The following is a 27,635-nucleotide window of genomic DNA, read 5'->3' as shown; positions in this document are numbered from 1 at the left end:
CTTTAGTCTGAGAAGACACCAATGAATTCAAAAATGTAGAAGTACTTGCTGGGAAATCCTGGGTAATGTTCCACTGGAAGGAAAGGTCCCAGGTGTACAGAAGTCACCTCAGTTGTGTCTGGGAAATGCACCTAAGCTGAATCTTGGCAGGCTAGGTTACAGTTTTTGGAAACTCCTTGGGTTGTGGGGAGAAAGAAGTAAGCCAAATGGTTCCTCTTCCCCCTGGGTGATTGGAATCACTAGGGCGGGTTGTGAGGGGAACACAGTGGAGTGTTCTGTGATCCTGAGTTTATCTTGGATACCCCTGCAATGCCTGCTGTAGTCTTGGCGAACTGCAGCTCTGGGTCAAACCTTTGTGCCTTCAGAAAGCTCTCGGAGTCCCTGCTTCCGAGGTGGAGCTGGATGGAAGCTGAGCCTGATGCCCTGTTACTTGAAGTTTCTGAATGTACACCAGCTGTATGCCGCAGAAATTCCTGAGCAGCAGGTTCCCATGGGGAGTGCTTCCAAGTAGATAGTCACCACGTGGACACGTGCCTGCTAAGATGCCATGCAGCCAGAGAGCCCAGATGAAAGGAATTTGTTTGAGTAATTTTATCTTTCAAAATTATTAGAGGCTCTCCAACGGCCCACATGGCTCAGGTCTGTGTCATGATAATGGCTTATATTTATCTGCTGGAATTTTGTCGCATTTGAAGCTACCCCAGCTGATGCTCTTACCTCTCGACATCCTCCTGATATGCCCAAGGCCCACACTCAGAGATATTGGGGGCTAGTTCAAAGGCACACAGCCTTAAAGTCCAGAGGATTTCTAGCCAAGACACTCAAGTAGAGTTTTAAAGAGGGCTTCTCAGTGCAGTATCGTTCATGCCAGTTCCAGTTCCAAGGACCTGAGCTTAGAATACCTATAGAATAATTGACCCAGCAAGTTTTAAAATCTGGTGGTGAAGCTCATGGATACACACACACACTGATTTGGAGGAAGTTGAGACTTGGAGAACTTGTAGAAGTGGAGTGGGGAATGACAGACTGTGGGAACCTTGAATCTTCAGTATTGAGTCTGGATGAGAATCCCATCAACCAGGGTTCCTTGGAGGAACCAAGTTCCCAAGGTTAGCAAAGTCTGAAGCTCCATTTCTGAAACCTTATCCCTAATGGTCATACATCCATTTATTCAATGTATAATTTCTGGAAACTTGTTGTTTGCCCCTGCTGTTTGCAGGATATATCCATCAATGAGACTAGTTATTGTCTGGCCTTGGAAATGTCCTTATCTTGGCAAAATTGGTAAAACGATGCTTGACTTTGGATTGCACATTATTATTTAAATATTTCTTAATGAATACTTTTTTTTTTTAAGTGAAAAGAATCCCAAAAATAGTTGAATAGATTTTTTTTGGGTCCGCTACCAAGTTGCTCTTTTTGTTTTCAAAACTAATAAGTAATCTCTAGGAAGATAATTGGAGGTTATGTAGATATTCCATTTCTCACCAAACTTCCAACTCCTGGTTTCAGCTTTCACAGATGATTTTCTAACTCTGTCATTCTTTCTGTGCAGGACCGTTTTGTCTCTTCCCTGTTAGGTCTCAGCAGGGACATGAATTCTCTTTGTTATGTGGTGGGTTATGATTTGCTGCTATCGTTAGTTATTTGCTTGCTTGGACTATCACAGATTTGCCCTCTGGGACCTCTTTAGGTTGACTCTTCTGACCTTTGCACCCATTCTCATGATTCCTTGAATGTTTCCTTATTATATGGTGCTAGATTATTATATGGTGTTCATGGCCTGTCTTGTACCTCCTCTGCCCCGTCATGGGACCCGCTATTTCTTCAAGGAGCCCTGCTTCCTTGGGGAGGATGATACTAAGAAACCCAGATCTGGGTGCTAGAGTGCGCTCTGTTACTGGGGTGTTGTTGCCTCTGGGCCTCTCTGTGGATAGGACTAGGGGATGTGTGTAAGCATGTATTTATTTATTTTTTTCCTATAGCTGTGTGTATTCAAATAGCAGATTTTCGCAAAACTCATGAGGGTAGGATTCTACTGAAACACAAATGTGCAGTTTGGGGTATCTTGTCATTCTTCTTTTCCTTTTATTTTTTACCAGGTGGCTAAACCCCTTGTTTAAAATTGGTCATAAACGGAGACTAGAAGAAGATGATATGTATTCAGTGCTTCCACAAGATCGCTCGAAGCACCTTGGAGAAGAACTGCAAGGGTAAGCAAGAGGTGGTCAAAGAGAAGGGTAAGGAAGAGGGAGAACTTATTAGTGTGTGGCTAATTGTTGTGGGTTTGGCCTTCCATTGGGCCTTTCTGGAGCCTAGTTCCCTGGACACTGCATACCTCTCCTCAGGCTGTCCCTGGTCTTGGCCTACCTTGGTGGCCTGAGGGAAACCTGTGTTTCCAGCACCTCTGTAGAAGAACAGGGAGCCAAAGGCCCTGGTGGAAGCCTAAGGTCTGTCCCTGAGATGGGATTACCAAACCAGGTGTCGACCTGTCTGTACTATCTTCTCTTGCTGCTGAGGGTATTGTAAATCCAGCAGAACTTGTTAGTAACCAGTGTCCCGAGATTTTTTCCCCTTTTTTGGTGCTACAGATTCTGTACCACGTATCTCTCAAGAACCTCACAGCCTGTGTTTGTGGATAGTCTCAGAATGCTGTGTAATAAATGTGTACCTGTCTCTCTGCCACTTCCCCCGTTTTGCCATGTGGCAGTGTACAGTGTTCTTAACCCAGTTTCTGTCTCATTTAGGTACTGGGATAAAGAAGTTTTAAGAGCTCAGAAGGATGCACAGAAGCCTTCTTTAACGAAAGCAATCATAAAGTGTTACTGGAAGTCTTATGTAATTTTGGGACTTTTTACATTAATTGAGGTAAGTTAAATATTTTTATACCCAGCTAATGTTTTTTTTTGGCAAATGATCATGTAATGAAATGAATGGGGAAGTGGGGGAGAAGTGGCCAAATGGGTTTTGAAAGTATGTTGATGTCTGCGGATAAAACGTGTAGAAGCATGATGTAGTTACATTTATCATTGGGAGGGGTAAATACATAAGTGACTGAAGCTCAAGGACATTATTGTTTTTTCTTTTAACTAGTTTAAGTCTTGTGTCACCAAAGGATAGCACTGTTTTCTACCATGCTGGAATAGTGTTGGTGCTTAGTAAATGTTATAAATACTAAAAGTTGTCCTTGATCCAAAGAGGATCATATAGCTGCAAGGAGATGTGCCCTGTGGTTTGGAGGAAGTAAATTTGGATTAAAACCCAGAATAATAGAAGACATTTTACTGGTGTCCAACAAACAATCATGAACTTAGTCATGCCAAATCTGATAAATGCTTTTCCAGTAAGGTATTGTCACCTCTCCTTTACCCAGTGAACAGAATTTAGGGACATGTACTTGGATTGTCTGTGGCACTGTGGAAGCCATGGCTGTAGTTCCTGAGAGCTGCCCCGCTTCCCAGTGGGCCAGGCTGTGAGAGCCAGACCCTGTCTGTGGAGGAGGTCTAGCTTTTCTCTGAATTTCAATGAATTCATGCAACATGAATCCTGGTTTCTTCTTGTTGGATGGATTGCTGGTTCAAGGTTAAGCTTTGGTCGCTGGCCATTGCAGAGAATGTAGAAGTAGCCATTCAGTGGAAAACCAAGGACATCAAGTCTTGTGGACAGTGAACTTTCGTACCTCACAGGACTTCCACTGGGGTCCTTCAGTAAGACATTGTGCATCCTGGGGCTCAGTGGTGGGTAGCCTGCCTATTCCCAGTCTGTGGCCTGCTGGAGGGGGTGCTGAAAATCTGGCCAGGTGACTTACGCCTGTTGCGGGGCATTTTACTGTTGCCTTAGGGACATTGGAGGTCCCGAGTGCATGAGAGCAGCAGGGGTGGAAGTCACAGTTCTATAGAAGGGTGTTTTTTGAGCAGAAGGGTGGAGAGTTGTCGCATGTCCATTTGGCTGGGGTAAGGTGGGTGGGTCAGTTGATTTGACCTGAGTAGGGAGGCCTGGCTTCCACTTAACAAGCTCAGCGGTATTGGAGGACACTGCGGCAGGGACAGGTGGGTGGTGGGCTCTGCCCTTCACCCCTGGAGAAGAACGGGGTTCTGTCAGGTGATGGGTATAGGGATGGGCCTGGGAGATTGAAGTTCTCTCTGGTGATAAAGGTGTGTTGGCCAGTGTTCCAGAAGGTGAATGCCACTTTTGAAAGGGCACCTGCCACCACCTGGAGGTTGTCTTGGCCTCATGGAGGGCAGGGACTGACTTGCAGGGAGGATGTGGTGCAGAAGTCCCCAGGTTTCCCCACTCCCTTGGCGACCTGTTCCAGGTAGCCTAGTGATGGTGCTATTGCACAGTCATGGTGAGTCTGTCTGAAACAGAGTAGCAAGCTTGTCGTGGCTTACATGTGGGGTTTCTTGGTCGTGTGAGTGGAGTCTTTGGGACTCTCAGATCTGGGAGCCCTGGAGCCCTGGTGTGTGCCCGAGGTGAGGCGCAGCAGGATTGGTGTCATAGTGGCTGCACACAGGTGTTGGGTCATCTCTTGGAACTGGCCTTGCTTTGCTACCCTGCTTTCTAGTTTCTTTTTTTTTTTTTTTTTTTAAATTTATTTTTATTGTAAACAAATGGGATACATGTTGTTTCTGTTTGTACATGGAGTAACAGCATACCATTTGCATATTCATAAATTTACATAGAGTAATGATATTTGATTCATTCCATTATTTTTTTCCTTCCCCCCCACCCCTCCCACCTCTCTTTTCCCTCTATACAGTCCCTCCTTCCTCCATTCTTGTCCCACTCCCACCCCCCATTAAGAATCATCATCCGCTTATCAGTGAGATCATTCCTCTTTTCGATTTTTGAGATTGGCTTATCTCACTTAACATGATATTCTCCAATTTCATCCATTTGCCTGCAAATTCCATAATTTTATTATTCTTTATAGCTGAGTAATATTCCATTGTATATATACACCACAGTTTCTTTATCCATTCATCAATTGAAGGGCATCTAGGTTGGTTCTATAGTTCTAGTTTCTGTTTATTAGCAGGTGCTTAAGAAATTGAGAACTGGTGATTTTTGAAGGACAGCCCATGGGGCTGGGTTTGAACCCAGCATTTGGATGTCCTTGCTATCACAGCATCTTGTCCTTGAGTGGGGTCTCTGGGTTCTGGATGGTGACCAGGTTTCATTTCAGAATGAGCACAGGTCTTGCTGGGCAAGCTTTTGGGTCATGTAGGCACAGGGGTTGAGGCTGCAGAAGCTGGGTGAGAGGGGACGGCTCCACTGTGGTCTGGAAGCATTGATGTCAGACTTGTCAGGCTGAGGGAGAGGATGGATCCAGGGAGGCCAGGACTGGGGAGAACTTGATGAGGTGCAACTGGTAGAGTGTTGGCCTCTTTTTTACGAGCTTGATTATTGTACTGTCATGGCAGAAAAGTGGGAAATAGAGAACTTGGCACACATAGGGTTCATATTCAGGGGGAGTAGTACAGCACTCAGCAGGGGTAGTATTCAGCAGCAACAGTACTTCTCCACAGTAGTAGAGTACTGTTAGCAGTAGCAGCGTATTTAGTACTAATGGCCATATTACTACCAGTATTTTTAGTCATGATAATAGTACTTGAAAAATATTATGTACCAAGAACTGCTGTGAGCACCTTATTTAGAAGATTACTTTTTATTCCTTTGGCTGACTTCTGAGGTGGGAGGTATCCTTATTACTCCCACTTTTGAGAGAAGGACCCTGAGTGCCAGGTTGTCACACAGTGTGCCCAGGACCACACAAAGTGTCACTGACAGAGCCAAGCTTGGGTCTCAGCTGTTCTGATGTGTGTCACCGCCTTTCGACTGACTGACAGCCCATCCGTGGTTGTGATGTGTCTTGAAAACTTTACCTGGAGGGTCTCAAGAGCCTGTTTGTTGAACCTGGTGTAGAGATAATGAGTCTGACTATAACAGCTGCCTGGAGCAGTGGAGCATGGTGGGAGGAAGTCAGATTAGAGGTTGTCAGTTAGGGTAGAGACCAGGTTACCATGTCCTCCGGGGCCAGAAAGTCATAGGCAGTGCTGGAAAGTGGAATGCTGACTGGGTGAGACCATGACCATGCATTCAGATGGACCAGGAGCCCTTTGGAAAACTGTCTCCCACCCATCACCTCCCCCACACCACCAACGCATGCCAGCCCTCCTTTCTCAAACATCCACACTGCAGAGACACCACTCTGGCCCAGCAGTTTGGGTGGATTGCGGGGAGTCCTGGTCTCGGATGGTGTATCATTGGGACTGATATCTGGGTGGGGCACAGTGCTCTGTTTCCACTGAGCCTTCGGCCTGCATCTTGGAGTGGGTTGTGTATTTGCTCAGCAAGGATGAGGACCCTCAGATGGATCACTGGTGGGGGCAGCTCTTCTGTTCTGGTGTCTGAGACTCTCCGCTCTTCATAGGTTGGCCACCAGGCCTTGCTTAGTGTGGTACAGTGCAGTCTGCTTGTTCATGCTGAGTTCTGACCAATATCTTATTGGTTTATGGTGTAAAATCAGAGTGTGATTGGTTGTTCCCTGGATGGCCAAGGTGACTGGTGTTTAATGCCCCTTTTAACTTTGTGTATTTAGTATAATAACTGGCAGAATTTTTGATTCCAATGCAGTGAAGTTCAGGGAACTAAGGGTCCTCAGAGCCCAACTAGGTAAACCTTTTTTTTCTTCCCCTGTCAACAAAAAATAAACCTGAATTTCAGTACAAATATTCTTATTTTGGTTGGCTTGCCTGATAACACCACTGTTCTGGAGAAGTCAGTGAGAAGTAATTGCTGATGGCAAAGCTAGTAAGGATCCTGTTAACATTTCAAAAGTCCTTTCAGGTGCTGTTTTGGTTTTCAGTTGTTACAGCTAGTTGCTGAGTCAGACAGAACGAGTGGTGGTTAAAGCGGGCACGTTTCCTTGACCTCTTGTGCCTTCTGACTTCCTCTGGTGGGCGCAGCACTTGCACAGTATGTCTGTGGCTCCTGCGCTCTGTACTGTTACCCAGCCAGATCCTGAGCCAGACCTTCCCTGGGTACTTAGGACCATGAGCAGGAACAGGCAGGCGACGCCAGTCCTGGGGGAGGCTTTGAGGTTGGCATTGTGTGCCTGGTCTTGTGAGGTTCAGGGAATAGTTGCAGGGCTCAGATAAGCGGGTGCAGGGGTGATGGTGAGTGTGAGTTCTTGCAGGCCAGGGCCAGCTGGAGCAGGACAGACCACGAGTTCCCAGCAGGACTGTCCCCAGTGTGCACCTCCCGGGGATTACCATGGGGACAGAAGCAAGTCTTCACCCGCCCAGAGCCCTCGGTGAGAAGAGGAGGAGCGTGGGGAGACTGCTTCTAGACGGGAGGTGTCTTGCCTGCTGGAGTGTAAAGTTGGGGGACATCGCCCACTCCTACCTCTGATAAGGGAGTGGGGCAGGGGCTTGGGTCTTACGCATCCTTGACCCTTAGCAAATGGATCTAACTGGCTGCTGGCCTGGCCCAGTGACTTGGTCTTCCTCTAAGGCTTTTGCTGTGATGCTTTGTGGTCCGGATGGAGGCAGTAGGAAGCTGCTGGAGGCTAACAAATCGTCACTTTGAAACTCAGCTGATGGGCAAGAAGTAAACGGTGACCATTGTGCCTTTACTCAGGGCTGGCTCTGCTACCCCTGCCTTTTCTTCCCAGTGGCCCTCACCTTCCACCCAACCCAGGAGGCCAAGGAGTAGCCGTGGTGCAGGATACCTTTTGCTCCTGAAGATCACACAGCAAGAGAGGTGGAACCATTGAGAAGGCCGTCCATACCCTGCAGATTCCTGGCACACCTCGCACTAGCTTAGCAGTCCTCACAGTGACAACCCTGAGTCATAAAGGACATATACGCCCTTTTTTTTTTTTTTTTTTTTTTTTTTAAGAAAGTCAGGGAAGCAGATGACTCACTTGAAGGAGATTATTCATTATGGAAAGAAAAGAAAACAATAGGAACAAAAAACCCTCAGCTTTTTTGAAAGCTGGTGTCTTGGCCTTTCAAAAAAAAAAGGAATGGGTCTTTCCCCAGGACTTTTCTGTTTTTTTTTTTGCAGTTGTGAGTGTGGAATACAGGCCTGCCATATGCCAGGCACTCCCTCTGCCTCCGAGCTTCACCTGCTTCCTCCCTAGACTTTTATATAATAAAAGTAACCAAGACCCCGCTCATTTCTTCAAGGTGCTGCTAGGCACCTTCAGCTGTCCCGGACTCTTCCCAGGTGGATAGGGTAGCGTCCCATGACTGAGCCTTCACGCCATGGCAGTGGGTGGGTGCACTTAGAGTTAGTCCTGTGGCCTGCAAGCAGCAAGACTTGACTGCTAAAGCTGAGTGTCCTCATTTCCAGATTTTCAACCTTGCATATTTCCTCTCTGCAAGTTCCCTTTGAGGGGCAAGCTTTGTGTGGCATTTTCTTTCCTAGGTTTTTAAGACCATTTCAAAAAATAAAAATAGCATAGGGTCACAAGCCCCTCTTTCCTCCTAAGCCAGGTTCAGTAATTACCTAACCATGACCTTGCATGCGTTATCTGAAGCCTTGCTCACTCCATTTTGAAGATGGTCCCAGAGAGTGCATCATTTTATCTATAAATGTTTTAATATTTTTAAAAGAAAGTGTTTTCCCCCTAGAAAACCTCAGTGCAGTTGTTTTGTATACCCATTAATACTTTAATATCAGTATCTAGCCAGTGTTCATCTCTCTCTTCTGTTCTCAGCCTATGTTATAGTTATTTATTCATTTATTTTTAAGAAATGGGGATTTGCTCTGTTGCCCAGACTGACCTCAGATTTCTGGGTTTGAGCAGTGCTTCCTCAGCCTCCCCAGTTGCTGGAACTATAGGTGCTTACTGCTTTACCTGCATGCCTGTGTTCATTTTTTTAACTTTTAAAAATTTAATTAAAAAAAAAAATTTTTTTTTTTTTTTTTTGGTACCACAGATTGAACCCAGGGACCCTTAACCACTGAGCCACATTGCCAGCCCTTTTATATTTTATTTTGAGACTGGGTCTCACTAAGTTGCTTAGAGCCTTGCTAAGTTGCTGAGGCTGGCCTTGAACTTGGAATCCTCCTGCCTCAGCCTCCCAAGTTACTGTGATTACAGACATGAATACACTTTGAATTGGTATCATAATGAGTTTCTGGTTTACTTAGGTTGTACTGGTTCCTTATCTCACTCTTCGTTTACTGTTGTTTTTCTCTTATTGAAGGAACTTGGTTGTTTGTCTTACAGAGATTTCTGCAGTCTGGGTTGGGCGAGTTGCATCTCCCCTCCCGGCATTGAACATGTTCCTTTGGTGCCAGGAGTGGGTAGTTAGATCTAGAAGCTTGATCTGACTGGGGCTGATTTGGTTTCTTCCCCTTTGGCAGTGTTACTTCATTGCAGGGTTATGTATCACCACTACCAGCTACCTGATGTGTGGTTATTTTCTTTGTATGTGTGATCAGCTATTTGTGATCGTCACGTAAGATCCAGTAATTCACCGGCGAGTTTTAGAATGGTGATATTCCAGTTACTTCTTTATTGGCTGGCATATTTCCATAAAGAAAAATTTGACTGTTATCAACTTTTTGGTTAACTTGAGATACAGTATGTTTAGGAAAATCAGGAGAAATTCTTAATTTTTTTTACTTTTTAAAAAAAATAATGAGTGATTCTCTAGTGTTCTCCTCTGGGGCTGCTGAGGTTTTGTTATTGTTTGTTTTGATGAGCCTCCTCACGGGCTCGTGGATTTCAACACTTCTGATGTGCTTCAGTCCATTGTAGTTACCATCTGCATGCTGTGCTTTGGCCATGTCTGGCCTTTGAGACCTGGAGGTCCAGGGTCTTTTGCACACTCTCCAGCAGACCTTGCTAGTTTTCCTCTTTTCTGATGTGACAAGGTGTTTCCAGCGTATCCTGAAGAGTTTTTGCCCCAGCTATGGAAAGAGCCATTTCTTCAAATTGTCATGACCTCTTTTAGTGGAAGTGGTATTTGGAGACTTGTCTGAGCACTGCTGGTGCTCATTGCTGCTGGGTTGGGTGTTGCTTGGCTTTTATAGAAAAAAAAATGTATTTAAAGACAATATATTTTTAAAAAATACTTAAAGACATATCATGGATTTATGTGGGTATTTCTAAATCATTCAGGACACTGGTATTTTTACGTGATCTCTTTATTCTTCATCTATTTCTCTTTTTTTTCTCATCTGTTCTCTTTTCTCCTATGCCTAATGCAGTTCTCAATATCAATATAATATTCTTTTGTTTTATTTTACAGTATCAATACTATCACCCATAATAGGATTTCTGAAAGCAATTTTTTTTGGTAGTTTGTATTGTACTTAGGGTAGATATATCCTGTAAGGAATATTTTCAAATTATTTTGTTTAAAATCACTATAAATAGTGTTTTTTTTTTTTTCCCCCTGTATGGTTAGACAACTGGATAGGTACACATTTGCTTCATTTTACTCTAAAGTTTTAGAAATTGCCTTTTGAAAGTTTATTTTATTTTATAATTCTGTATATTTTCTTGGTTCTAAACGCAAATACACCAAAGAGGTTATTTTAAAAGAGGCTATTGTCCTTGTTCTTGGTTCCACTCTATTACCTTTGTCCTTTTAGAGCTAACTTTTTAAAGCAAATTATGATTCATTTCATTTTGTAAATACAGTCTTTTTTGAACGTTGAATTTTCCCTACTGTGAAAATGAAGGGTCTTTGTTTCAAAGTGAAACCTTAGGACTCTGGGTTCCTGTGGATTTTGGGGGGAATGCATGATGTGTGGCAGCAGCCCCAATTAAAACCCTCTGTGGTTTTTAAGTTCTGTGCAGCAGGTATCAGGACCCCTCAGACACATACGTGGGCAGGGGTGGGACAGGAGGATAGCAGTGCTTACCTGAGGTTGGTTTCTGTACTCAGAACCTTCTAGGCAGGAGGAACTCAGGTCCTGCCCCATCAATGGAATCTAAATCTGGGCCTGAGTGGGTTCTGGGCTTTAGTGGGTTCTGCCCATCTTAAAAACCCCTGGTGATTCTCACTTGTAATCAGGCCTGAAGACCCTGATTTAAAGAGGACTTCAGCTTCTTTGGGATCTTGGTGGTTGTAAGTTCCCCAGGTTCACTGTATTCCTCCTCCATTCTGAATCTTTTTCCACTCTGCCTCTTACCCATTCCCTCGTGTCTAAGTTAACTGCCTATTCATTTTCCCCATAAGCTCATTCTTTTCCTCTGTTTTCACTGAAGTATGATTTTCTTTGATAACTTGTTTCTGTTTCCCATGTTTTCTTTCCTTCTCATGGATCAGGGTGGTGGAATTGGATAAGGATTGTCGCAAGTCTGAGGGGAGCAGAGGGTAGGCCCCTTAACCCACTGGGGATGCTGTCCTGTTAAGATTGTGATAAGTTACTCTACAAAGCCATGGATGTGACCCAAATGACAGTGTTTTAAGGAGACTGAATTCTAGATACTCCTTTGAGAAATGTCTACCTTCATGTATTTGGAGAGTCTGCAGAACCTTGAGCTATGGGACATTGAGGGATTGCATTGAATTCTTAAAGTCTCATGTGGTTTCACCTTTGAGAATTCTTGAGAAGAAATAAAGACAATATTCTTTGTTGGGTTGTGGGGAGATTCTTCTGTAGGGCACAGATTCTTGTCCAAGATGAAGGATTTTTGTGAATTTTGATTTTTTTTTTTTTCCTGATAACCAGGAAGTTTCAATTTGGTACATTGCAAATTTGAGAAAGAGTATTTTCCCAGTTGTTTTATTTCTTAGCAGTTGAGGGTTAGGTTCAGGGATGGACAGGTCAAGGGAGAGAGGGCAGGCATGGGCAGATAAATAAGAATCATTCATTAATGAACCTGTTTGCTCGACTTGATAGTTACATTCTCTCCCTCAGCAGGAAAATTTAGACAGTTAGGTAATAGTGACCTACCTTCCTTTTGTAGCCTCTTCTGCTTTATTCATTATTTTCTCTGCTGGGGGACATTGCTTTTACTTTCTATTTGAATCACACCCATGTCAGGACTGTTTAGCAGTGAGTCCTGGATTGCCCGAGAGGTTTCAGGCAAATTTGGGATGGCAGAAGTTTCTGCTGGGCCTCCTGGTGGATGGCCCAGGTGTACAAGCTGCTGGCCCAGCCTGCCCTTGACTGCTCCTGCGCGGGGTCTGCCGGTGTTTGTATAGCTCAGCCTCCTCGCCTCTCTGTGTGAACCTGTGGCGTTTCATCTCTAAACTCTGGTAGTCCATGTGCCCCACCGTGTCTGGGCTCTTCCTTCCACAAGCTGTCAGTGCCTCTTGAAATGAAAGATGGGCATGCTGGCAATGTAGCCCGCAGGCCTCTGCCTTCTGCATATCTTATCCTCTCACTCCTCATTCTTCAACTTGCTTTTCTTTACTTGTGTATAGTAGACAGAAACTTCCATGACTCATGGAAGACAGTGGGGTTGGTGAAGTCAGTGTGTGTGCACAGCAGGACGGGAGTGTGGGATTTAATGTCATGACCCATTTGAGGGTCAGAGATCTCTTCTGTAAATGGCATGACCTGGCACGGGTTGGTTGGGAAGAAAATGCCAGTTAGTGTTGTTGTTTCTTTTTTGTTTTTACTCTCCCTCCCTCTTGTGCGTGGGTTCTTTACTTCAGCTAGACAGAAAACAGCTGTGAAAAGCAGACCTGGTGGTTGTTTGCCATATTTGTTAATAAGGTTGGGTTGCATGAAAGGAAGAGCTTGTTTCCAAGTCTTTGGAAGATTTCCAAACTTGTGGCATTTTGTCTTTTGAGAAGTCAGAAGGAAATGATATGGAGGGCCTGTGTGTTTACTTTAGGTGACTTGGATTTGCAGTGTGTGTTTGATTTTCTTTGATGGGGGTCCCTTACAGGGCGTTGGTGGGGGGAAGTAGATTGTGGGGTGTGGGATGCAGTGGCCATGTGCCCGCGAGAGGCGTAGTGAGCACGTCAAGGAAAACTCCTTCGCCTGTTGTGCATCAGGCCTCAACACGGCTTTGCCGTTTCTCTGCTCTTAGAAAATTGTTTTCACTCTGTCTTATTCAGGAGGTCCAGGAGTCACTGGGGTAGGATTTTAATTTTGCCTTGGAGAGTATGTGATAATATTTCTTTAAAACTGGCACCTCCAAGATAAAGCTGGTAGAGACCTGCCGATGCCTGTGTCCTTTACCTTGACTTGTGCTGGGTTTAACTTTTGGCTCCTTCTGCCTGAGTGGAGAGTGCAGTACCTCTGGGCACATCCCAGCTTCCGGTGGGTAGAGCCATGTGGAAGCTGCACCCCCCAGGGTCCGAGAGCTGGGGAACCCGACAAGCCTGGCTCCTTTCTATACTCCCAAGAAAAGTTAGACCCTTTTCTCTTGGATTGACTGACATGCAGCATTTGGGTTGGGCAAGATGGGAAGCTTCTCTTTTCCCCTCTGGATTTTGTGCCAATATGTGAGTTGATGCAACTCGGCAAGCAGGAGATGGCATGCATGTGTGCCTGGGAATGAGCTGCTTGACTTCTCTGCGGGCTGGGTGCTGGGGGTTCAGCGGGAGCAGGCAGGCAGAGCCCTTTCCCTTTTCCTCTTTGGCCACCTTTCCCCCTTTTCATCCTAAGCCAAGACCTTTTTTGATAGTTTGCCAAATGTGCTTTAAATCACTGGTTGTAATATTTATGAGCATCCACAGTATACCAAGCACAGTGTACCAAGCTTGATTGTCTTTGGACTTGTAATTTTGACTTCATGTGGAATTGTCAGCTGCTGTTAAAGAAGAAAACTGTTCTGTGTTTCTTTTAGGTTACTGATGAACGTTGTGCTTTATCAAAATGCTTTTTTAACATGCTAATAAAAGTAAACCTTATGTGGAGAAAAATTGGTGTGGTTTGTATTTCTAACAAAGACTTTTATTTTTTTATTTTTTTATTCCTTCTTGTAGGAAGGCACCAAAGTAATTCAGCCCATATTTTTGGGGAAAGTTATTAATTACTTTGAAAATTATGATCCCACCGATTCTGTGGCTTTGCACGCAGCTTACGGCTACGCCACGGTGCTCACTGTCTGCACGCTCATTCTGGCCATTTTGCACCACTTGTATTTTTATCACGTCCAGTGCGCTGGGATGAGGTTGAGAATAGCCATGTGCCACATGATTTATCGGAAGGTAAGTGACACTCAGCGTCGAAGAAGCATCAGGAACCTTTTGGGAAGGTTTTATGAAAATTAAAAATCATGTAAATAGGATTGTTTAAGATAAAATGAAAGTTTTCTGTTGCTATGAGGTCACAGCTGCTGATGCAGAATATTGAACTTATAATGGAATCTGGGTAAAAAGTAAATATCAAATGAATAACTTGATGTTTTCCTAGCTAAATCTCATAGTTGTATTAATAGAAATTTTTTTGTTCATTAAAATTTTTATTGATTTCAAATTTGTCTTTAAAGTGAACTTCAGGAAAATTGGATCTCTGACCTTAAATCCAGGAGAAAAGAATGCTTTGAGAGAGGGAATTATATTTTTTAAATGAACCATTTGATGACATTCAATGTAATTTTGTCAACTAAAGAAATATAAATGAAATCTAGGCCAAATACAGTTTGTCTTTAAAGAGTGAAAGCTCATTTTGGTTGTCTTTATGGTATTTAAGGAAATGGTTGACTGTTTGGGATAACACTTTCAGTCTTAAGAATCTTTCAGTCATTTCGAAGAGAACTTTTATAGTGTTTCCTGTTGCTGGCCATTCAGATTGTTTGTTTTCCATTTACTGCAGTTTTAGTAAGACCTTATTTGATGTGTGCGGCCCTTCATGTGTTGAGAAGTAGCCTAAGATCCCACAGTCATAGCTGTTATGAAGTGGGTAGGATTTCAGGTGTCTTTACAAAGGAGTCACCACTAAGATGCAGGTGCCAAGAGCTAAAGACCTTTATAAACTCATCCTGGGAATCTCTTCGCCCTGGCCTATTTGCTGCTTCTATTTTCATTTTTTAAATCCTCATTTAAAGATGAAAACAGTAATTTAAAGTATTGCTTCTTGTACCTCCTCTGTACAACGTCTGTGTATTGTGAATCTTTTTCTCAGTGGAATGTACAGTGACTTCACATCTGCCCTGCGTAGTCTTCTTAGTCTTGGAGTTGTGTGAGGCTGGCGGCTTGGCATTTTATGCCTGGTGTTGGGATCAACAAATACACCCAGTATTCCTGTTGGTGCCGTGGAAATGGGAACAGTGTGCAGAGGCTCTAATCGAGTGGTCTTCATTGTCTTTTTTTTTTTTTTTTGGTGCTGGGGATTGAACACAGGGGTGCATAACCACTGAGCCACATCCCTAGCCCTTTTTATTTTATTTATTTTTTTTGAGACAGGTCCTTGCTAAATTGCTTAGGGCCTTGCTAAGTTGCTGAAGCTGGCAACTTGAACTTGGGATCCTCCTGCCTCAGCCTCTGAAGCTGCTGGGATTACAGGTGCTCAGCACTGAGCTCGGCTTCTTTGTTTTCTGTGTGGTCATCACTGTCATTGTTATTGTCAGTCTGTTGCACTCCCTTCTGCCATTCAGAAGGTCTCTCTATCAATGGGCTCAAGTTTCATCTTTCTAGCTCATGCTTCGTTTCAGTAAATACATGGGGAATTTAATGGGCACCTACAGTGGAGTCAGGTGTGAGGTACCAGTTTAGTCAAACACAGCTCTTGCACAGGTGAGTTATTGTTCACCTGTTTTTCTTCCTCTTTCCACTAAGGCTTTGGAAGTAGCCTTTGGGAAATCCCATCCTGAAAGTAAGCAGCTCCCAAAGGTATTCATTTGCTAGCTAGATTATCCTAGAAGAATAGCCTCTTTACCAAGTCAAGAATTACTTGGGTTAAACCATATACTTAACCTGTAATTCTAGAAACCTGAGAAAGAAGGGCTGCCTCTTGCCTGCCTTGCATCTGGAAACATGCTGAGGTAAGGAAACAAGACCTGCAGTACAGGAGGACTGGGTCCTGGTGGGAGGGGTGGGGGATGCTTCAGAGCCCCTGGGACAGGCCCTTCTGCACTTGCTTGCAGCTTAAGCTCAGGCCCCACCCTCTAATCCCTGGTCCTGGGAGAGATTGGGTTGGATGTTGCAGAGGGAATGACCACCGAGGTCACTGCTGGGGCAGTTTGTTGTATTGAATGATCTTGTGGGATGTATCATATAAAAAATGACTTGCCATTTACTTACTTTTCCACAGCTTTGGTACAGTTACTTTGGGCATTTGGTCCCTTTTTTATTATGGTAAACTATGCATGACATCAGATTTACCATTTTAATTTCTCAGGTGTACATCCAGGTCAGTGACCTCGATCACAGTCTCATGTGGTGCAGCCATCTCCACCATCCTCCTCCAGAACGTTTTCATCTTCCCAAACTGAAACCGAACCCAGTAACTTCACGTCCTCCGCGCCCCCAGCTGTCCCCTTTCTTCTCTCTGCCTATGAATTGGACTGCTGTAGAAGGTTCCCGTGAACAGAGTACTCGCTCTTTGGGTCTGGTGTACTTCAGGTAGCATGAGGTCTTCCAGGTTTATCCATATTGTAGCATATGTCACAGTTTAATTCCTTTTAAGGTGGAATTACAGTGAACACAATGCAGACGTGCCCCGTTGTGTTCATCCCTTCGTCTGGTGATGGACGTTTGGGTTGTTTCCATCTTTGGGCTGTTGTGATATGCTGTGTGGACATGGGTGTACATGTAGGTTTCTCTTTAAGTTCCTGAATTCATTTCTTTTGGATCTAGATCCAGAAGTGGGATTGCTGGATCATATGATTGGCCTATTTTTAATTTTTGGAGGAACTGCTGTATTGTTTTCCTCACCAGCTGCACATTTTATGTTCTCACTTGATCCTTGATTTTTCTGTTTAACTTGAGGACTCAATGAGGAGAAGTTTTCTTTTCTTTGGATCAGTGGCTCCAGGGTGGTTCATTAAAACAGCCCATGAGGTCTGTTGAGGTTCCTCAGATTGAGTCTCAGAATTTTTGCCAAATAAAGGACCATGTGACACAGGCTCTGTTCTCACGGAATGGTGGTAAGAACACAGACTTCTCATGGCAGCAGAAGACACTCATTTTAGAAGATCTCTATCAGTCACTAGTCAGATTTCCAGCAAGGTTTCTGTGACTTTTACACTGGGACCGGTGGCCTGCTTCCCATCTTTATTTCTTTGCTGGGATACAGAAGAGGGGACATGTCCATCCTCAGGCCTCAAAGAGTTACTTCCGTGGCTTGAGCACAGGAGGGGGCCAGACAGGGTGAAGAGGTGACTGTGTTCAAGGAAAGACAGCTGAGGGTTCTCTGTCAGCCCCGCCCTTGGCTTAGGCCAGGGTAGAACTGAGGCCAAATGCTAGAGGTCTGTACTCCTGGGATAGGCAGTGTGAGGGCTTCAGCGCTCAGATGGTCTTGTCATCCTCCTTCATGGTATAAAACTTATGGGGTGCAGAGACACCCCCCGCAAGGCCTCTTGCTTAATCAGCTGTGAATTGCCTGACTTTGTGTCCAGTGTAGAGAACCACACTGGTTTGTGTGTTGGACTGGCTTCTGAGGAGTGGATTTTGATGATGGGTTGGCTTGTTCTGAATGCCAGGTAAAGCCAAAGTAGTTACCGAGCCTGCTGGCACTGGTTCTGCTGTCCTTAAACAGTACAGACGTCTTGCCAAGTGGAGTCAGTTTGGCTCCACTTCTTGTTCTGAATAAAACTGCTAGTCTTCACTTTCTTTAGAGTTACTCCACAGGAAAGTTGGTGGGAGAGAATTTGTCGTTCTCTGTTTTGACTTCCAAGGTGAGCTGACTCCCTGCAAACATTCTAGCTTCCCTTTATCACTGTGGATCTCTGCTAATAACATGCCCAGTATTTTGTGAACATAAACATTGGATTTACTCTGTGATTGTGGAAAGGCAGTTGCTAGAAGGTTCTAGCAGTGTCTGGGCCATATGTTATCATGTTCATAGTTCTCAGAGAGGCTTAGTTTTATTTTTATTTAAAGCTAATTTTAGTTCAGCATAGATTCCATTCTGCTTTATATTTAGGCTGGACAGTAAGAAATTGCAGATCTTCAACTGATTTGGGCTTCCAAAACCAGCAATTTTTGCCCATTAGTCTATGGTTAGATTTTTCTTTCTGAAAATGTCTAGGAAGATCATGAGAGTAGTATCAAAGTGGAACTCTGGTACTTATGAAAATAAGAGTATCTTCTTTGGACTTTGTCTTCTCATGGTGTTTTCTAGCATTTTAACAAAATTAGAATAGTCTAGTAGTGTTTCCTACAGTATTTATAATTTATTTTTCTTCTAAAGAGTTTTTTTCTGTTTTGCTTCTGATAGACCTGGGGTTTTGCGAAAAGATAATCCCATCAAAGGGCAGTTTGTCAATCTAGTTTGCTAGGGAAGAGCTAAGAGAAGCTATTTTAATTTTCCATGGTTAGGAGTTGGAACTAACAAAGCAAGTGGCTGTTTTGTTGAGCTTTTTCAGAGGGAAGTGTCTACTGCTGCAGAGTTGTCTCAGTTGCACCATAAAGTTCCTAAGATCACTTTTTCTGTTCCTTGGGGGTGCAGTGCAGACTGTAAGGACTCGGTGGCTCCCAAACTTTGCTGCATATTGAACTTACTCAAGGAAATCTTTAAAGCTTCACTGATGTCTGGCTTTTAAGCTCAGACACTGCAGTTTAATTGGTGGTGAGTTTTAAAAACTCCCAGGTGATCCTAATAGCCCTCACATATAAGCCCAGCTTAACTTTATCATAAGTCTTACAACCAAGACCTTCCAGGTCATGAGGGTAGCATGTGCGTAGCATGGGGTTACAGGTTTCGCGCTTCTCTGTGGTGAACAACTAACACTGTTGAACTGCAAGGTAAAGCTCAGTGATGGTAGTTGTTCCTCAGCCCCCAGGGTCTTAGAGTCTGGGCTGAATCTCATCTGGAGGAGGGCCCAGGTGTTGAGTCAGGTGCTGGGCACTTTGTGGAAGGCACTGGCAAGTTGCCTAGGGCTGAGATTAGAAGTTGTGGACTCTGAGAAGTCAGACCTGAGTTTCAGAAAGTCCTGGTTTTGCCATCTGCTGTAAAATCTTAGAGAAGTGCATTCATTTTTCAGAGGCTTGGTTTCCTGATCTTTAAAATGGGGATAAAGATTCTTGCTTCATGGGTTTGTTGTGAGCCCTGAGTAAGATAATTTCTCTAAAGCATGAGGTGCAGAAGAAGCATATTACTTGGAGGTGGGGGCACTGTAAGCTTGGAGTTGAGGTTCTGTCCTTGGACTATTTTTACTTGCAGCCCAGTTTTCCTCTTCCTGTTGGCCTCAGGCAAACTGCTCTGAGCCTCCTTGTTCTCATTTGTATAATGAAGATAATAGCGCTCAAATCACATGTTCATGTTAAGGACTCAGTGAGTCTATCCGGTGTTTAGAGTGTGTTGCAGCCTTCCTGTTGTCTCGTTATTGGCAGTCAGTCAGGGTTCAGCTCCTGCCAATACCCATAACTAGACAGAATGGCAGCAAGGGTGCTGAGTGGTATATAGGCAGGTTACTGAACGGATTAGGGAAGGAGCCTGTGATGGGTGGAGATGGGTGGGTGAGGGCAGGGGAGGCATCTTAGGCAGAACAAGCCCTGAGTGGGGGTGATAGAAAAGAGGAGAGGGTGCTCAGGGAAGGTGGTAGCACCATGTGGTATAAGGATGTAGGAGAGCATAGGAGGTCAGTCTAGAAGGGCTCACTGGGCTTAGGTGGTGGTGGACCCTGATCTTGAGCTTATAGCACTTGGGGTTACTTAGTCCACAGAGGCAGCCACTGGAATCTTTTGAGTAAGGAATAAGTGATGATGGGGTTGTGATTTAGGAAGAGCATCTATAGGTGCCTTGCTTTCTTATGAAGGGTAAGGAGTCCACATGGCCTTAATGACCTTGGGATTGGAAGGAGAAGTCAGATCTGGGAGCAGTCTGAGTTTCTTATGGACCAGTTATTCATTTGTTCATATTTACCATTTTGTTCATTTGGTGAAGCTTTGTTCTCATGTATGGCTGTAGACAACAGATAAGAGTTGTGGGGCATGGTAAGAAAATATTGCCATGTTTCATCTAATACAGGTGAAGTGATCTAGTAATATGCAGAAATAAATATTTATTAAATTAACTACCCCCAAAATATAATTTAAGTCCAAAAAGTAAATATAATTTAAATAAAAAATAATTTAAATCCAAAAAAATAATGTAAATCCAAAAAAAATATAATTTAAATTCGACAAAAGTAATTTAAATCTAAAAAATATAATTTAAGTCCAAAAAATAAAAGAAATATAATTTAAATCCTCTCAAAATAAATAAATATAATTTAAATCCCAAAAAACCCAAATATAATTTAAATCCAAAAAAAAAAAAATACCAATTAGTAAACCTAAACAAGTTTGGGATATATGAAGTATTGTTTAATATTGAGTTGTTTATTTTCATATAACTTGAAATTCTGTTCTCTTCACTATTTTTGAGTCAACTCAAGAGGGTAGTATGTTAGCTTTTTGCTGCTGTGACCTAATACCTGACAAGGATAACTTAGAGGAGGAAACGTTTATTTTGGCTTCCAGTCCATGGTGGGCTGACTCCATTGCTCGGGCCTGAGGTGAGGCAGAAATCATGATGGAAGGACATGCCGGAGGAGCTCTGCTCCATGATGGCAGCCAGGAAGCAGAGGAAGGGGAGAGGGAACACGGCCACAGGGAAGATGCACCCTTCCAGGGCATACCCCAGGGACCCACCTCCTCCAGTCCCGCCCCACCTGCCTGCAGTCACCACCCAGTCAGTCCATTCCAACCAGGGTGGACTGATTAGGTTTCAGCTCTCATCATCCAATCACTTCACCTCCGAACATTCCTGCGTTAACAGGAGCTTTGGGGCACACCTCACGCCAAGCCATAATGATACATTAAGTGTGCACATTTTCAGTCTTGACACATGCCCGTGCAGTACATAGACACTGCTGTGCCATCAAGATCTGATCTTTTCGACAGTTCAGAATGTTCCCTTCTGCCTTTCCAGTCTTCTCTCCTACTGCAGCTCCAGATGACCATTGATCAGATTGCTGTCATCATAGATTAACTTCTAAAAACTCACAAATGAAAGCAAAGTGCTTTTGAGATTATTATTATTATTATTTTTGGTACTGAGGATTGGACCCAGGGACACTTAACCACTGAGCCACACCCCCAGCCTCTTTAATACTTTATTTAGAGACAGGATCTTGCTGAGTTGCTTAGTGCCTTGTGCTAAGTTGCTGGGGCTGACTTTGAACTCAAAATCCTCCTGCTTCAGCTTCCTGAGCTGCTGGGATTACAGGTGTGTGCCGCCATGTCCAATTTCTTTTGATTATTTTGAGATTCTGTCATGCTGTCAGTATTATTTATCTATTTATTTTTAATTGCTGACTGTGAAACACCCTTATGTATTCATTCACGTGTTAGTGCTCTTCTGGCCTGGTTCTGGGATTTGGCCATTAGAAGTAAACCTATTGGGCACAGTCAAGTACATGTCTTTCTGTAGACATAGGTTTTTATTTCTTTTAGGTCTTTTAGGTTGATACCTTGGAGTAGAATTTCTGTGTAAAATCATGTGTCTTTTTGAGCTTCTTTGCTCTCATATTTGTTTTTTGTGAAGAACAAAATCATAGTTTTTCATTTACCCATTGAATTACAGTTGTTGGTGCTTTTCATGCATTTCTGTAGCTCCAGGTTTCCATTTGAAATAATTTCTTTTCAGCCTGAAAGACATCCTTTGCATTTCCCGTGTTCTTTGAAGGCTAGGTATGCTGGGTATTGAATTCTGGGCCCCCACCTCACACATGGAAGATGTGTCCCATGTCCCTGGCTTCCTTGTTTCTGATGTCAGTTATAATTTGTGACTCTGTTTTCCTGTATGCAATGTTTCTATTTTCTCTGGATAATGTTTTCTGTTTTTTTTTTTTTTTTTTTTTTTGAACTATTTTCCAGGAGGTTGATAATGATCCTAGGTGTGATTCATTTTGTTTTTTTTTATTTCTTGAGGTTTGTTGAGATTTACAGATCTTTAATTTGATGATCATAAAATGAGGGAAATATTTGATCATTCTATCTTTTGAAATTTTCTTGTCTGGCTTATTCTTCTGGCTTTTCTTTCTTGGACGCATGTCACATGTATGAATTCTAGTTTCCCAGCTCTGCTGGACCTTCAGCCTCTCTGTTCACTTTGTTCCTTCATAGTCCCAGATTTCTCTTGAGGCCTGGGTGGGTCCTTTGTAGCCCACCCCTTACCTAAGGATGTGTTGCAACGCACACACCCGCCCCTGCCACTTCGGGGACTCTTCTCTCTGACACCTTTCACTGTCAATACCCTACCAACAGCCTGCTGCTGCAGCTGACCCATATCTGACCTCTGCCCCCTCAGCTCAGCAGGGCTGCCGCCCTACCTGGAAAATGGAAATAGAAATGCCGCCCTACCTCCTCTCTTGGCTGAGAGCCAGGGGAGTGGGGCAGTTCACCTCTTGAGTGTCCCTTCTCTAGGGATCAATCTTGTGCTGCCTGTTAACCTGGTGCCTGAAAACATCTGCCTCATAATTTTGTCCCCTTCTGTGGTGATTTATGGCAGCGTGGGAGGTGTGGGCTGCTCCAGCATCAGTTACTTAGCCATTAGTTTAATAGCCTGGCTGTGTCTGAGCCTCAGAGCCAGAAGCTGTGTATACTGTGCAGGGTGTGGTCGCATTAACTGTAGGGCAAGCTCTCTGGACTTCCTTGCTGAGCAGATAAAGAATGAGTCCATATGCCAGGAGAGAGCCTCCCATTCTGTCTTGAATTCCTTGTGTGCTTAGTAAAAGCCCAGATCCTGGGCCCATCCCAGATCTGCTCCTTCAGAATTTCTATAGATATCTGTGTTTTAATTTGTGCCTCAGGGAAAGTTTGGGGTGTGTTGTTGTGGAGGATGGTCAGGGACAGCGGATTGGAGAGAGGGTCATGGTGGCTGTGGCCCCCTCAGGAAGTGAAAAGGTAACAAGAATCTTGTTTTCCTTCTCCTGAGATGCATGCTGAAGTCATGGCCTATCCTTTATTTTTTTAATTAATTAATTTATTTTTTGTACAGGGTATTGAACTCAGGGATGCTTAATCATGGAGTCACACCCCCCACCTCTTTTTATATTTTATTTAGAGACATGGTCTTGCTGAGTTGCTAAGTCTCTCCTTAAGTTACTGAGGCAGGCTTTGAACTCGTGACCCCGAGCTGCTGGGATTATAGGTGTGTGTCACTTGGCCTGGCTGTTTTTAAAAAAATTTAATTAGGGGCTGGGGAGATAGCTCAGTCGGTAGAGTGCTTGCCTTGCAAGCACAGGCCCTGGGTTCAATCCCCAGCACCAAAAAAAAAAAAAAAAAAAAATTAATTAATTTCACTTTAACATTTCTTTGTTGGTCTGTCTTTTTTGTCTTTCTTAATTCTTTTAAGATATTATTCCAGGTTCAAAATTTGTGGTTGATGATTGTTTCCTTTCACTTCTTCAAAAGTAGTTGGTTTGGTTTTGAAAATTTTTTCAGTTTAAAAACTGAAAAAAATTTAAAAATTGGGGCAAAATATATATAGCATACAATTTACCATTTTACATCATTTTCTAGTATAATTTATTGGCATTGATTACATTTGCATCCATCTCCAGAACTCTTCCCTTTTGGAAAACTGAATCTCTGTACCCATTAAACACTAACTCCCTGCTTCCTCAGCCTCTGGCAGCCACCGTTCCATTTTCTGTCTCCACAAATTTGACTCTTCTTGATACCTCATTTAAGTGGAATCAGTTTTTGTCCTTTTGTAACCGATTTATCTCATTTAGCATGATGTCCTCAAGGTTAATTTAATTTTTTAAAATAGGTTTAGGTCATACCTTTCCCCAATATCCACAGAAAAAAATAGTTCGCCCTGCCCAACTGTAGAGATCGGCCTTCAGTGAGTTGTGGAGGGACGGGAGGAATTTCAGGTTCTGTTCCTGCCTGCTCCCTGCTCTGAGCCAGCACCTCTGCAGGTCCTGGCTGTTTTGAAGTTCTCCTCTCCTCCTTCCTACTCCCGAGGGATCCCATTAGCTGAACTCACGGGTCATTTTCCTGGCGGGCTGTGTCCTCCAGGTAACAGCTGTTGGCCCACATCTGCTCTTTGATACGCTTATCTTTCTACACAAGGGAGCAGGGAAGTATGGGGCTTAGATCCCGCCTAGGTGCTTTGCTGCTTCCTCTTAAGTTCTTTGTATCTGCTGGTGAACGACATTGAAGACATGGCTGCTTTTCATAAAGTTTGCTTCTTAAAGTGTGTGTGCTGAACGAGTCATCGCTTTGTAGTGTGTCCTTGCTTCTGTCAGTGTTTTTCCTTTCTGCTGCATAGATCTCTCTATTATCTTAACACTTCATAGATGATGTTGGGAATTGGAACTAGGGACCGTGCTCATTTTGTGGTACTACAGGTATGTGCTGTTGCTTTAGGAATGTCCAGTAGCCAGCTGCTGAAGGTCAGAGCTTTGATAAATACATGTTAGGAAAAAGGGAAAATTACATTTTCTCATTTCAATTAATTCTTAGTAAAATTATGTACCATGGTGAGTCTGCAGAGGGAGTATTATTTCCTCTGACTACCTTGGCCTAAAAGAAGGTACATGATAAGAAAAACAAGAACTTTGTTGTAGACAAAACAGTTGTAAAGATAGTTGTTACCCAAGAGTTGGCTGGGTGTGGTGGCCAGCACCTGTCCTCCCAGCAGCTCTGGACTCTGAGGTAGGGGGATTGCAGGTTTGAGGCCACTCTCGGCGACTTAGTGAGACTGTGTCTCAAAAAATAAAAAGGACTGGGTTGTAGCTCAGTGGTATAATCCCTGATATCGCCCCCCCAGCACCTCAAGAAAAAGTTGGCATTGGCTTTATATGTGAGCTTTTTTGTGACTAAAACATGCCATTTTTGAGAAGATAGATTATCAACACCTTTTTTTTTTTTTTAATATATTTTTAGTTGTAGGTGGACGCAGTACCTTTGTTTTATTTTTATGTGATGCTGAGGATGGAACCCAGGGCCTCACGCATGCTAGGCAAGCGCTCTTACCACTGAGCCACAACCCCAGCCCAACACCTTTTTTTTGTTTTTGTTGATGTTGCTTGTAGTTTTGAACTTTTCTTTTCGAAACAGAAACCAGAAAACCCGCAAGCAGTTTTTAGAAGGATGGGAGAAGCTTGCGCTCTGCTGCTTCTCTAGGCGGTACCCTTCATCCTTTCTCACCTTCTCGTGGGCTTCCCCCTGCTGCCCTCAGCAGGGCCATCTCGTCTCGCTCATCTCTCTGTTCCCTCTCTTGCTTGGCCCACCAGTCAGATGAGCTTCTCTTTGAAACACAGAAATTGGCAATGGTCGGTCTGGGCCTGAGAGGCCTTGCCGAAGTCACGGGACCCTTCTGAACAGGCTACCATCAAAACACACCATCTGTTTTCTCCGTGGGTGTTAGAGGAGCTTATGAATTAAAGTGTAGTTGCTGTGACAATATATGTTGACCACCCTTCACTCCACACAATTCCTATTTTCGTTCTGTAACTAGTATTTCTCAAAGGTTCCCAAGTATCAGTGACATCAGGTCCCCTCTGGGGAGTAGCGTTTTTAATCGAGCACCTTTACCAGCAAACTGCTGGCTCCCTGTGCTGCAGTTGCCAGTTGGGGCCTGGCCGTGCTCTGCTTTGCCCCTCGTCTTGCCAGGGTTGTAGAGCCTCTGGGATTCCAGGGTGTTGGAGAGGCCTGTGCCAGGGCCTCACGCAGCCTGGAAGGCGAGGCGTCCTTTTTCTGGCCCTCTGAGGGGATGAGGTGAGGGAAGGTGGAGAAGCTCCTCCTGCTGAATTCATCTCTCCTAGATTTTCAGAAGCAGCCAGTGCCTGATTTCCAACCTGACCTGAGAACAGGTATCACAGGGCCCTCCGCAGATGGAGTGGCTCCTGGGTCTGCATCGTGGCCCTCAGGTGTGGAGGCTTATTTATCTGGGGCCAGATCTGGCTGGTCAGCCCTGTGAGTGGATTTCTAGCCTCTTCACTCTGGTAGGTCATAGTAAATGTCACGCAAAAAGGTAGCAGCGGGGTGAAACTGGGGGTGCCTCCAGGAGGAGAATGTCACATCCTTCAAAGCTTCCTGGGGACTTCTCTACAGGTTTGCCTGCTTGGTGCCAGCCTTGAAAACCAGGCAAAACCAAAACACACCCCAGGGGCCAGCGGGGCTGTCAGATGGTAGAGTGTATCAGGTTGTTGATTTTGTGCAGTCTTTGTTTTTCATTTCCTCAAATCTTGTTTACCTCTATAGAACCACAGCAGTATCGTGACAAAGGTTGTGGATGGAGGATATTGGGCAGTTCCTGGGTCTGCTTTCAAAGCAATGACTGTCTTCAGATTGTGCAGTCAGAAACAGGTGTGGCAGCATGACCAGGCAGCTCTGGCTGACCATATTGGAAAAATACAGGCAATTTTCTGCTTCGAGTGAGCTGAACCTGCTCTTTGTAGTTGCCTGTTGCAGTAATGCCCAGTTTACCTGGAAACTGCATTATCTGACAAATTCAACTGGGTTAGGGCCACCAACCAGGAAGTGAGCCCCCAAACCAAAAATTCTTGGGTGCTTTCCTATTCTGTTCAGAGCCTACCTATTCTGACTTGACTTGAAATACTATTGAGCCTTCTAAAAACAGTAGCAAGAAATGGGGAGAGATTCTGACAAGAATTTGAAGGAACAGCAGATAGCATGACAACAAGGGACGAGGAAAATGACAAACTATGCAAATCCCAAAAGCCTGGCTGGTGGAGCACTTTGGGAGGAGCACCCACACCACGGCTGGACGAGTGACACCTGGCTGGAGCGAGCTGGTAACGAGGAGTCTACGTCCTGTAGATGAGCCACAGTGTGCAACCTCTTTTAACCGGACTTAATAGAGGATTTCTATTAAAATGAAGATTGGATTTCTAGAGGGAGAGTATATTTCTTCAGTTTGGAAAACTCATCCCTTCTCCCATTCCTTAGATGGTCATATTTATGTGTATACACTTGGGTTTTATGTTTCATATTTACTGATTAAAATAATTGAGAAAGAAGAAACAGTTCCCCCCCCCCAAAGAATGAGACACTACTTAATTTATGTTTTTAAAGTTGAATACAGTTAATGTTTGATTTAGAAGACAAAGATCTCTGATAACCCCCAGTGTATCATCTGGCCTGCCCACAGCAGGAACCAACCATCTCAATCCCTCTTTTGACAGCAAGTTCATGGTATTGTTCTTCACGCCCACATGGATTCTAGTATGAGGGAAAACTAGACATTTAGACTGTTTTCTAGTGTTTCTGTATTATAAACAGAAACAGTGCAGTGAACGGGATTAAAGCTAAAGCTCTGAACACACCCCTAATTTCTCAGGTTATACACAATTTAAGGCTTTTAACAGACTAGTTTTCTTCCCAAAGAGTTGTTAACTATATGTATTCTCCCTGTGGTATGAGATGACCCTATGTCCTTCATCAGACTGGATGTAACATTTTGAAAAAAATCTTTGCTGATTTTATCAGTTTCATAGGTAGGAAAAAAAAAAAAAACTGCTTACTTACTTTATTTACCTGGCATTGAGTATTAGTTTGGGTATTTGCATATATTCATTAGCA

General features: G+C 43.8%; 1 protein-coding gene across 6 annotated transcripts in view; it reads left to right on the top strand.

The window, feature by feature from the left end:
- ABCC4 (ATP binding cassette subfamily C member 4 (PEL blood group)) overlaps nt 1-27,635 on the top strand; it is a 243,002-nt gene that overhangs the window by 41,713 nt on the left and 173,654 nt on the right. For 5 of the 6 annotated variants that reach the window (XR_013763518.1, XM_079138024.1, XM_079138026.1 and 2 more), the window contains exons 2-4: nt 2,103-2,213; nt 2,748-2,868; nt 13,914-14,138. Coding sequence is in view for 5 of the 6 variants with exons in the window: in XM_079138024.1 (XP_078994150.1) it covers nt 2,103-2,213; nt 2,748-2,868; nt 13,914-14,138 (457 nt within the window). In the remaining variant the exon portion in view is untranslated. The remainder of the gene's footprint in view (nt 1-2,102; nt 2,214-2,747; nt 2,869-13,913; nt 14,139-27,635) is intronic. The other variant, XM_079138025.1, reaches the window with a different exon arrangement.

The sequence above is a fragment of the Sciurus vulgaris genome, assembly GCF_902686455.1.
Source record: "Sciurus vulgaris genome assembly, chromosome: 4".
Taxonomy (NCBI): domain Eukaryota; kingdom Metazoa; phylum Chordata; class Mammalia; order Rodentia; family Sciuridae; genus Sciurus; species Sciurus vulgaris.
This window is presented reverse-complemented; position numbering and strand designations above follow the sequence as displayed.